General features: G+C 38.5%; 1 protein-coding gene and 1 pseudogene across 1 annotated transcript; both read left to right on the top strand.

Annotated features, from left to right (window-relative positions):
• Nucleotides 1–2,538: 2,538 nt before the first annotated feature.
• LOC101340272 (tripartite motif-containing protein 60-like) lies at nt 2,539–3,924 on the top strand. Its single transcript, XM_004390645.2, is given in 1 exon segment — nt 2,539–3,924. A coding segment is annotated over 1 exon segment (1,386 nt).
• Nucleotides 3,925–8,825: 4,901 nt separating this feature from the next.
• LOC111819220 (putative tripartite motif-containing protein 75) lies at nt 8,826–9,999 on the top strand (annotated as a pseudogene).
• Nucleotides 10,000–11,564: the final 1,565 nt, after the last annotated feature.

The raw sequence follows: 11,564 nt of genomic DNA, 5'->3' as shown, positions 1-11,564 counted from the left end.
CATTTTCATTTTAAATAATGAGCTCCAGATAAAATTTTAAATATGTGTGTGATTACTTAATTGAGGACTCATTAAATAATATTTGATACATTCTTATGTACAAATATTTACATACACAGTTGACTTTTTACACTGCAATCATCTATATGGAATTTGTTTTGGTGACAATCACAGGATCTAGAGTTCCAGAGACCTCAAAATGATGTCGTCCAATATATTAATCAAATTTTGGGCTGTTTTGAGAATAATCAGTAAATCTAAAATTAAATAACCTAAACAAGAATGAAAAATACAAGTGCTTCTTTGGAATTCTTGCATTCTATGCCATACCAAATTCCTTCTGTTTTAAACCAAAATGTTACAGTAGGTTTCTATTCGTATTTAGGTTCACAACCAAACTAAAACCTGATACCTGAAAAGTTGAGAAATCAAGGAACCAGGCCACAATGACACAGGTATATGAGATCAGTCCTGGAGTCCAAACCACATAATTCCAAGCAAATGGAACCCTAATGCCTGCCCTTGCAATTTCCACAATCTCAATTTATCACAACTTGGGATTTTTTGTAGTGTTTGGAGTGGAGACAAGCAGGGAGATGGAGCTGCAGTGGAAAGAGAATATGGCAGATTTGTGTCAACTGTGAGGGGAGGAAGGAAGAAGACTGAAGAAACCTGAGAACTTCGAGATGGTGAGAAAAAAGAGATGGGGCTCAAAGAAGGGAGTCAGAGAGAAGCTGGCTTGGCTGGAATGTAGTAAGGACACAATGAAACAAGTTTCAAAAAGTTAGTCTTTTGAGAAAAAAAGATCGTTTTATTTATACAGTAGTTCTAGTGTCCAATAGTAGGGAGAATATTATAAAGAGCTAGTGAATTTATCAATCAACTTTTGTAATCATAACCTCATTGGCAATATTTTTTATATATAACACCACAGACTTCTTGCCATGAATTAGAAGGAAACACTTAGATTTTATCTGGAAATATTGTCTTCTCCTAAGAGATACTTATTTAATTAAAATAACTGTAACATCATTATCAAATCTTAAATTAATTAGCAATAATATTTTATTCTCATGGGGTATACAATTTCCTAAACTGCATTACAATTTCTTTTGAGATCGTGTGCTTGAACCTGAAACTAAATTAAGTCAGTACATTATAATTTGTTGGTGTGTCTTTTAAATTTACTTTAATCCATAAATTCTAACTCTACCTTCTTTCTCGCTCTCTCTCACTGTTTAATGTTGACAAACTTGGCTGATTTTCTGGTAAACATATCACACTCTGGATTTTATTAATTGCAAAATCAATTTGTCCTAACATCTGTCCTGTATTTCCTTTAATAGGTAGTGGGAGTTAGATTCTTGATCAGATTTGAGATTTTTTTTTTCTTTTTAAGCAAAATTAGTTTACAGAGAGTGTTGATGGTTCCCATCATAAAGAATAGATTATCTGTTTCTCTTTCCTTTGTGATTTTAGTAGTCACTGGTGATAACTGCCTAGCCTATTGAAAAATTATCATAGTGCTTATTTCTAACTCATTAAATATTCTCCTAATATAATATTTGTTCAACCTGAGGTACACTTCATATAAGGAAGGAGGGATAAAAGCTAGATTAAGCTTCTTTTAAAATGTCAATATCTTCTAGTCCACAGAAAAGATACGGTGACTTGGAATTGTAATTCTTTCTGGACCAAGAGGACACCAGTGCTGACCTTCAATAGGATGGACCATTGAGTACAACAGAAGAAGGTCAAAAGAACATCAGTAACTGGCTGGGTTGCTGTGATGGTTAAGGTTGTATGGCAACTTGACTGGGCCATGATTCTCAGTGGTTTAGCAGTTATGGTGGAGTTTGACAGTCATGTAGTATGTAATCACCTCCATGATGAGATCTAGTATAATGTGATCACCTCCTTGATGGGATCTGCTGTCAGCAGCCAATCAGTGGAAAGGGAGTTTCCTTGGGAGTGTGCCCTCCATCCAATATAAGTGGACTGTCTGTCAAGGTCCCCTGGCTTTTGCTCCCTCTGGTTCCTGCAGGTAGCTCCTATTCCACTGACCTCTGGTTCTTGGGTCTTGAGCTAGCAGCTTACTTGCCGTTTTGCCTGCTAATCTTGGGATTCGTCTGTCTTCACAGCCTGTGAGAAGAGCCCTGATTTCTGATCTGCCAATCTTGGATTCGACAGCCACTATGGCTATTTGAATCAGGAGAAGGCTTCAGCCTGACCACGGACTTGAAACACAGCCTCTACAACCACACAGACACGAATCTCTTTGTATCGATATTTAGACACTCTACTGGTTTTGCTTCTCTAGAGAACCCAGACTAAGACAGTCACTGTTTATTTTCTTAGAAGCTTTCTCTGGAACTGTGGAAAGATGCAGAAACTCTCTGGACGGGGCAGTAACTTCCTCTAAACTGACTTCAGGAAGGAGAGTGAAGACTGACGACTCTCCACTTCTCATTTTTCCTAGCTCCTGGATAAACTGGCCATCTACAAAGGCATTCCTCAGGCTGAAACCCTGGCAACACAATGGCCTTTGCAGCCTCCCTGGACGACCTCCAAGCAGAGGCTGGCTGTCCCATCTGCCTGGATTACCTGAAAGACCCAGTGACCATTGACTGTGGCCACAACTTCTGTCGCCATTGCATCTACCAGTGCTGGGAAGGTCTACCGGACATCTTCCCCTGTCCCATCTGCCTTCACCACTGCCTGGACAGGAATTTCAGGAGGAACCCTCAACTATGTCACATGATTGATATTGTTAAGCAACTTCTCACCACAAGGACCAAGAGGATCCCAAAGGAAGAGAAACCCCTGTGTGAGAAACACAACCAGGTTTTGGCCCTGTTCTGTGAGAAGGACCTGGAGCTGCTGTGTCCCCAGTGCAGAATCTCCTCCAACCACCAGGATCACCACCTCATCCCCATTGACCAAGCTGCAACTAGTCACAGGAAGAAGCTCAAAAGCTGCATTGAGCCCCTGAGGAAGCAAGTTGAAGATGCTGAAAAGCAATCAGAAATGCAGGCTTCAAAGTCATTTAAGTTGTGAAGCAAGGTGGAAAATCAGAAAAAGAAATTAAACTTTGAATTTAAACAACTTAAGCAGTTACTGGGTAAGGAGCAAGATGCCATTTTTTTGGAATTACTGATAGAAGAGAAGGAAGTTACTGACAAACTCATTGAAAACAAAACCTTACTCTCAGACCATATTTCCACTCTAAAAAATCTGCTAAGTGAAATAACAGAAAAGTGTGTGCAGGCAGACCCAGAGTTACTGACAAATATGAACAGTATCCACAACAGGTGTGAGGACCTAAAGACACCAGCAGTGTTTTCATATGAGTTAAAGGAAAAGAGTTTGTGTCTCCCTCCACAACCATTTGGCCTGCAAAAGATGATGAACATATTTAAGGCAGATTTGACACTTGATCTTGAAACTGCCCACCCCAATCTCATCATATCAGAAGACAGAAAAAGCGTGAAATATGGAAAGATGAAATTAAATTTGCCCTACGGTCCCAAGAGATTTACTTTTTATCCAGCTATCCTGAGTGCTGAAGGATTTGATGTCGGCAGACATTTCTGGCAGGTTGAAGTAAGAGGCACAGGTGAATGGGCTGTAGGCGTGTGTAAAGAATCTTTACCCCGAAATGCAACTATGTCAGCATCATCAAAGGATGGATGCTGGCAAATTCAGCAGTGGACTAATACATGTGGTACATATGATACAGTAAACCTCATGCAGATTGGTATTTTCCTGGATTATGAGTTGGGAGAGGTTTCGTTCTATAATATGAATATTAGATCTCTTATTTATACATTCACTGATACGTTCACAGAAAAACTGAGGCCTTATTTCTCTACTGGACCTATTTCAAACTCACTTGCAAACTGTAAAGTCACAGATGAATGGTGAATGACCTAGAAAACTATTCTTTTCTCTTTGTGTTTTCTTTCTGTATTCATGGAAAGTTTTTAGGTTACTGTATAGTCTTGTTTACATTTTGGGATAATATGATTTTAAGATTTATGGTGTTTTTTTCTATATTCAGAAGAAAGTTATTTTTGTTCCATTTGTTTCAAAAGCTAAATATAGTATTTGTAATGCCTATTTCACAGGGATCATCTGGGAATCAATTCCAAAATGCTTTTTCAAACCCAAAAGGAATTCAGAATTACCACTTTTTCTTATCGATTTGTTTTCTGCCAATAAATGTATCTTATCACATTTACCAGTTTCCTTTATCTTCAAATCCTATAAATTTACCTATTTATTGAGTTTCTTGCAAAGGTCATGTTTGGAAAAATTGGGAAGAGATGTAGAGAGGGGACTCTGTCAAGCCCCAGAACACCCTGAAGTCCAGTGATTGGCCAGCAGGACTCACAGAGCTCAACAAAGCTCATGTACTCACTCTGGTTTATTCACACAATGGATACAGATTAAAATCAACCTGGGAAAAGGCACACAGGACAGGAGAGACCAGGTGCAAGGGTCTGAATTTCCTCTTCCAGTGGAATTATATGGAGAGCACTTGATCTCCCAACAATGATGTGTGGCAACATGCACATAGAAACATGCTTTGATGTTCAGGGTTTGTATTGGGGGTTAAGCACATAGACATGGCTGACCTCAGAGCCTCATGCCTTAAAGTGTTAGTTCCTGTGGGTAAGAAGATATGCTTTCTTTAAAAGAAACTCTGGATTTATTAGTTGATGCTCCTACCAACCACTACATTCTAGTGAAACACAGATTATATTCTATCCCCAATCTTTTGTTCTCACGCCTTTATTACTGTGGCCAGTGTACTCCTCCCACTCACTATCACAAGCTCCCCATCCCATCCACTTCCCAGTCAACCCTGCTGAGGCTATGAAAAGGGCACTGGCTCTGGGGCAGATACGTGACCCCCAAATTAGAACATTGCCTTGGTCACCTATCTATGTAGCTTTGAGAAATTTACTTTACATCTGTCATGGATTGAATTATGCCCCGCAAAAAAATTGTGTATCAGTTTGGCTGGGCCATGATTCCTGGTATTGTGTGATTTTCCTACATCAGTGGCAGTTGTGTTAGTAAAGCAGGACTCAGTCTACAAGATTGGATTGTGCCCTGAGGCAATCTCTTGAGATATAAAAGAGAGAAGTGAGCAGAGACACAGGGGGACCTCATACCACCAGGAAAGCAGTGTCAGGAGCACAGTGTGTCCTTTGGACAAGGGGTCCCTGCGCGGAGAAGCTCCTAGTCTGGGGGAACATTGATGAGAAGGCCGACAGAGACAGAAAGCCTTCCCCTGGAGGTGATGCCCTGAATTTGGACCTTTAGCCTACTTTACTGTGAAGAAATAAATTCTTTGTTAAAGCGATCCACTTGTGGTATTTCTGTTATAACAGCACTAGACGACTAAGACAACATCCCTGTTAGAATCAGATACATAAGGACAATCTCAATCTAAACTTTACTCTTAATGTGAGAATAGAGTAAAACTTAAGGAAAGCCTCCATCAATTTTGAGGCTTAAAAGACAGTATTTTTTATGCCACAGAATTCACAATATATCAAATTTGATTTGATTTTTTTCATCTTTGTGTCTCTACTGCTGAATATGGTGAAGGCCTATATATTAATAACTTGAGACCTAGGAGATAAGTAAAATTTAAAAGTACAAGTTGAGTGTAAATAAAACAAGGAAAAATACTTTCAGTCTTAACTATTAAAATGCCATTATCCCTCAACAAAAATACCTACAAGTTAGAACAAACACAATTTTAACTCACCCCAATGTAGAAAATGGACCTAGAAGCATGTAACAGAAAGATGCAGAGCTTATTAATAATCATAGAACGGCAAATTTTTTATGAGTGCCTTTTTTTGTTTATCATTGTCATGGATTGAATTGTGTCCCCCAAAAAATCTGTCAACTTGGCTAGGTCATGATTCCCAGTATTGTATAATTGTATAATCTGATGTTATTTCCTTATGTATTGTAAACTCTATCACTATGACGAGATTATATGTGATCTCCTTTATGTGTTGTAAACTCTATCACTATGATGAGGTTATACTGATGATGTCTACAAGATCAGATAGTGTCTTAAGCTAATCTCTTTTGGGATATAAAAGAGAGAAATGAGCAGAGACATATGGGAACCTCATACCACCAAGAAAAGCAGTGCCGGGAGCAGAGCGCATCCTTTGGACCTGAGGTTCCTGCACAGAGGAGCTCCCAGACCAACAGAAGACTGATGCATCACAAAGAACTTCCTCCAGAGCTGACAGAGAGAGAAAACCTTCTCCTGGAGCTGATGCCCTGAATTTGGACTTGTAGCCTACTGGACTGTGAGAGAATAAACTTCTCTTTGTTAAAGCCATCCACTTGTGGTATCTCTGTTGTAGCAGCACTAGATGACTAGGACAATCTTATTTGTCAGATTGGAAAGGTTTATAACACTCATGGTTAAGAATGAGGGGTGAAGTATCCTAACATTGTAGGCATGGGAAGTAGGCACCTTTTTTTCCCCAAGCAGTGCTGAAATAGCCATCAAAAATTGAAAACAATCTTTTTTGTCCTTATTATTACACTTCTGCTAATCTTATAAAAGTACATATAATTTGAAAAAAATGCACAAAGAAGATGTTTTCAGCACTAGTTTGAATTTCAAAAAGGCACAAACATTGGAAATGTCTATTGTCAATACTGGCTGAATAAACCATGTTACGCAGATATTACTTACATTCCACACAATGGAAGGTCAAACAGATTTTATAGAAAGAAGGTAGCCCCAAATGTATCCTTATGCATTAAGAAAACTGTCCTAGTCAATAAAGAATTGACTAGTCGATGCCCATCAATATAGAAAAATGTGATAATGGATAGGATCACCCAAACTGAACCCAGTATTGTAGTATAAAAAAAGGCAGGTATACGATACATCCACAGACTTACACACATACACACCCCCACACACGCGGTACATATACAGAATGCTATAAAAATTATGGAGTAATATAAGTCAATATAATTACCACTCTATTATCAGTCATTATTTTTAAATATTGTGGTTGAGGGATTCTAATTTTAAAAGTATGTGATTACATCTGGGAGGGATTATGAGGGATTTTTAAAATGTTTGTCCTTTTATTTTAGTATTTTTTCTGCAGTAATCAGTAAAGGATAATATTGTTCAAATACCTACAATGAATACTTACTTTATGCTGATATAAGTTGATGTAAGTCCATTCTCATTTACATCTTATGCAACTGTGAAGTAAGCACTGTTAGTAGTAATTTTTCTCCATATTGAAGAGTTTGGCTCCTGCCCAGAAACCTATGTGTGATGATTAAGCCCTGACCATAGTTGACTGGAAACCCTGGTGGCATAGTAGTTAAGTGCTATGGCTGCTAACCAAAAGGATGGCAGTTCGAATCCAACAGGTGCTCCTTGGAAACTCTATGGGGCAATTCTACTCTATCCCGTGGGGTCACTATGAGTTAGAATTGACTCGATGGCAACGGGCTTATAGTTGATTACAAAGGCACACCTCATGGGAGAAAAACTGCCCAACCCACAAGGAAAGGGAGGGCAAGGGTAGTTATCCTTGTTCTGTGTGCCCCTGGAAGCTGAGAGAATCAAGGACCCAGACCACTAAGACACAGGAAGTAAGAGATCAGGACTGGAATCCAACCCACAAAACAAACAAGCAGATGAAACATTGATAACTGACCTTGTTCTTTCCTCAACCTCAATTTATCTCAATTTGGGAGAAGTCCATGGGATAGAGGAGTGGGAACAGAGTGGGAGATGGGCTTGGAGTAGGAAGAGAATGTGGAAAGTTTTGGGTCAACTGTGAGTAGGAAGAGAGAAGGAGATTGAAAAGATCTGAGGTCTCAGAGATGGAGGGAAAAGGAGAGATGAGGCTCCAAGAATGGAGTGAGATAAGCTGGCTTGGCTGGAATGAGACAAGACACACTGACAACAATGGTTAGCCTTTTAAAAATGTTTCTATTATAGAATATGTTTAATGTATAAAATAGTAGAGAAAATGGTATAATAAACTGCATGAATGCATCCACCAACGTATGCCCCACTTGTCTGTAACCATCATTGTTTTAAAAAAATAAAATCCTAGATATCATAGGATTTTTCATGTAAATATTGTACTGTATAACTCTCTAGTATAGAGTATTCATTAACATAATCAATCATAACATATTATCAGTCCAATAATATGCAACATTTTATCATGTGATATCCACTGTCCAATTGGAGTCGTAATTATTCTTTTGTTTTGGAAATTTTTGTATTCGAATCTGAAAAAAAGCAGGTAAAATTTTGTCATCAATATAAACTCTCCATCTATTTAATGTGTATTGCCTTTTTAATTTTTTTTTCTTTACATTTTTTGCTGCAGAAAGGTGGTCAATTGTACGGCACAGTTGACTACAGTCTGAATTTTGGTAACCATATCCCTACACTTTATTTTCATCACTTCTTGGATTTATGGTTCTTTACTAATTAAGAAGGCTACACAGACAATCTTTAACTGCAGGCCATTGAACATAGGCAGGAAAGTGACAAATAAAGCCATGACTGATTGACTAGGAATTATAATTCTTCCGGAAACTGCTTCTAGAGGTGAAGGGAAGGAAGCACAAACAGGCTTAAGTGGTTATAGTTTTCTGGAGACCCTGAAAATCCCACAGGTGGCTTTCCAGGAAAGACAGAGTATGCTGAGAAATCATCACTTCTCACTTTTCCTAGCTACCAGAATCCCAGACCTTTCTGAAGAGTTTTCTCAGACTGAAATCCTCACTGCACAATGGCCTTTGCAGGAACCCTGGCTGACCTCCAAACAGAGCCTGCTGCTCCATCTGCCAAGATTATCTGAGAGACTCAGTGACCATTGACTGTGGCCGAAACTTCTGTCACTCGTGCATCCAGTAGGGCTGAGAAGGTCTACAGGACTTCTTCCCCTGTCCTGTCTGCCTCCACCACTGCCCCAATGACAACCTCAAGAGAAACACCCAACTAAGTCACATGACTAAATTGTTAAACTACTTGCCTCCACAAGGAGCAAGATGAACCAGCAGGAATAGAAATTCCTGTGTGAGAAGCACAACCAGGTGCTGGCCCTGTTTTATGAAAAGGACCTGGAGCTGCTGTGTCCCCAGTGTAGAATCCCCTCCAACCACCAGGATCACCACCTAATGCCCATTGAGCAAGCTGCAATTAGTCACTGGAGGAAACTCAAAAGCGACATTCAGCCTCTGAGGAAGCAAGTTGAAGATACTGAAAAGGGGCTAAATATGCAAGTTTTTAAATGATTTGAATTGAGGTGGATGGCAAGAAATCCAAAGAGTGAATTTTATTCAGGATTTGAGCTATCTAAGTATTTCTTAGTAAAGGAGCAGAAAGCGATCCATGGTGGACTACTAATTGAAAAGAAATACATTGAAGAGAAACTAACTGAAAACAAAATCCAGATTTTAGACCATAGTTCAACACTGAAAAATCTGTTTAGTGAAATAGACGAGTATGTGCAGAAGACATACCTGGATTTACTGACACTTATTGAAAGTTATCTACAGGCAGGTTTGAAAGCCTAAAATCCCTACTAACGTTTTCATACAAATGAACATAGGAGAATTGTAGTCTCCCTCCAAGAGATTTAGACCCACAAAGAATGGTGAACGTATTGAAGGTAAATTTCATACAAGATCCTGAAACTGCTCACCCCAATCTTATTATCCCAGAAGACAGAAAAACTGTGATGTATGGAATGATGAAACTAAACTATCCTAAAAATCCAAATACATTAGTTTTTACCCAGCTGTCCAGAGTTCTGAGGGGTTTGATATTGGCAGGCGTTTTTGGCAGTTAGAAGTAAGAGGCACATGTGAATGGTCTTTAGGTGTGTGTAAAGAATCTTTCCCTAGAAATATGATTACATCACCATTCTCAGGCAATGGATGCTGGCAAGTTTAGACCACATGTTAGGCCATAAAGCAAGCCTTAACAGAATCCAAAACATTGAAATATTTCAAAGCATCTTTTCTGACCATAAAGCCATAAAAGTAGAAATCAACAACACAAAAAGCAAGGAAAAAAATCAAACACATAGAAACTGAACAACACCTGGCTCAAAAACTACTGGGTTATAGAATAAATTGAGGATGGAATAAAGAAATTCACAGAACCAAATGAGAATGAAAACACATCCCACCAGAACCTTTGGGACACAGCAAAAGCAGTTCTCAGAGGTTAGCTTATAGCAATAAATGCACACATCCAAAAAGAAGAAAGGGTCATAATCAAAACATTAACCCTATAACTGGAACAAGTAGAAAGAGAGCAGCAAAAGAAGCCCTCAGGTGCCAGAAGAAAGGAGATAATAAGAATTAGGGCAGAATTAAATGAAATAGAGAATAGAAAAACAATTGAAAGAGTTAACAAGACCAAAAGCTGGTTCTTTGAAAACATCAACAAAATTGATAAACCGTTGGCCAAACTGACAAAAGAAAAACAGGAGAGGATGCAGATAACCCGTATAAGAAATGAGATAGGTGATATCACAACAGACCCAACTGAAATTAAAAGAATCCTAACAGAATACTATGAAAAATTGCACTCTAACAAATTTGAAAACCTACAGGAAATGGGCAAATTTCTAGAAACTCACTACCTACCTAAACTAACACAAACAGAGGTGGAACAACTAAATAAACCCATAACAAAAGAAGAGATCGAAAAGGTAATTAAAAAACTCCCAACAAAAAAAAAAGCCCTGGCCCGCATGGCTTCACTGGAGAATTCTACCAAACTTTCAGAGAAGAGTTAACACCACTTCTACTAAAGGTATTTCAGAGCATAGAAAAGGATGGAATACTCCAAAACTCATTCTATGAAGCCAGCATAACCCTTATACCAAAACCAGGTAAAGACACCACAAAACAAGAAAATCATAGACCAATATCCTTCACGAATATAGATGCAAAAATCCTCAACAAAATTCTAGCCAACAGAATTCAGCAACATATCAAAAAAATAATTCACCATGATCAAGTGGGATTTACACCAGGTAGGCAGAGATGGTTCAACATTAGAAAAACAAGCAATGTAATCCATCACATAAATAAAACAAAAGACAAGAACCACATGATCTTATCAATCGATGCAGAAAAGGCATTCGACAAAGTCCAACACCCATTCATGATTAAAAACTGACAATAAAATAGAAATAGAAGGGAAATTCCTCAATATAATTAAGGGCATTTATACAAAGCCAATAGCCAACAACATCCTAAATGCAGAGACTTTGAAAACATTCCCCTTGAGAACAGGAACCAGACAAGGATGCCCTCTATCACCACTCCTATTTAACATTGTGCTGGAGGTCCTAGCCAGAGCAATTAGGCTAGAAAAAGAAATAAAGCGCATCCAAATTGGTAGGGAAGAAGGAAAAGTATCTCTATTTGCAGATGATATGATCTTATACACAGAAAATCCCAAAGAACCACAAGAAAACTACTGGAACTAATAGAAGATTTCAGCAAAGTTT

This window comes from Trichechus manatus, unplaced genomic scaffold, assembly GCF_000243295.1.
Source record: "Trichechus manatus latirostris isolate Lorelei unplaced genomic scaffold, TriManLat1.0 scaffold00315, whole genome shotgun sequence".
Classification (NCBI taxonomy): Eukaryota; Metazoa; Chordata; class Mammalia; order Sirenia; family Trichechidae; genus Trichechus; species Trichechus manatus.
Note: the sequence above shows the minus strand (reverse complement) of the source record. Positions and strands in the feature narration are given on the sequence as shown.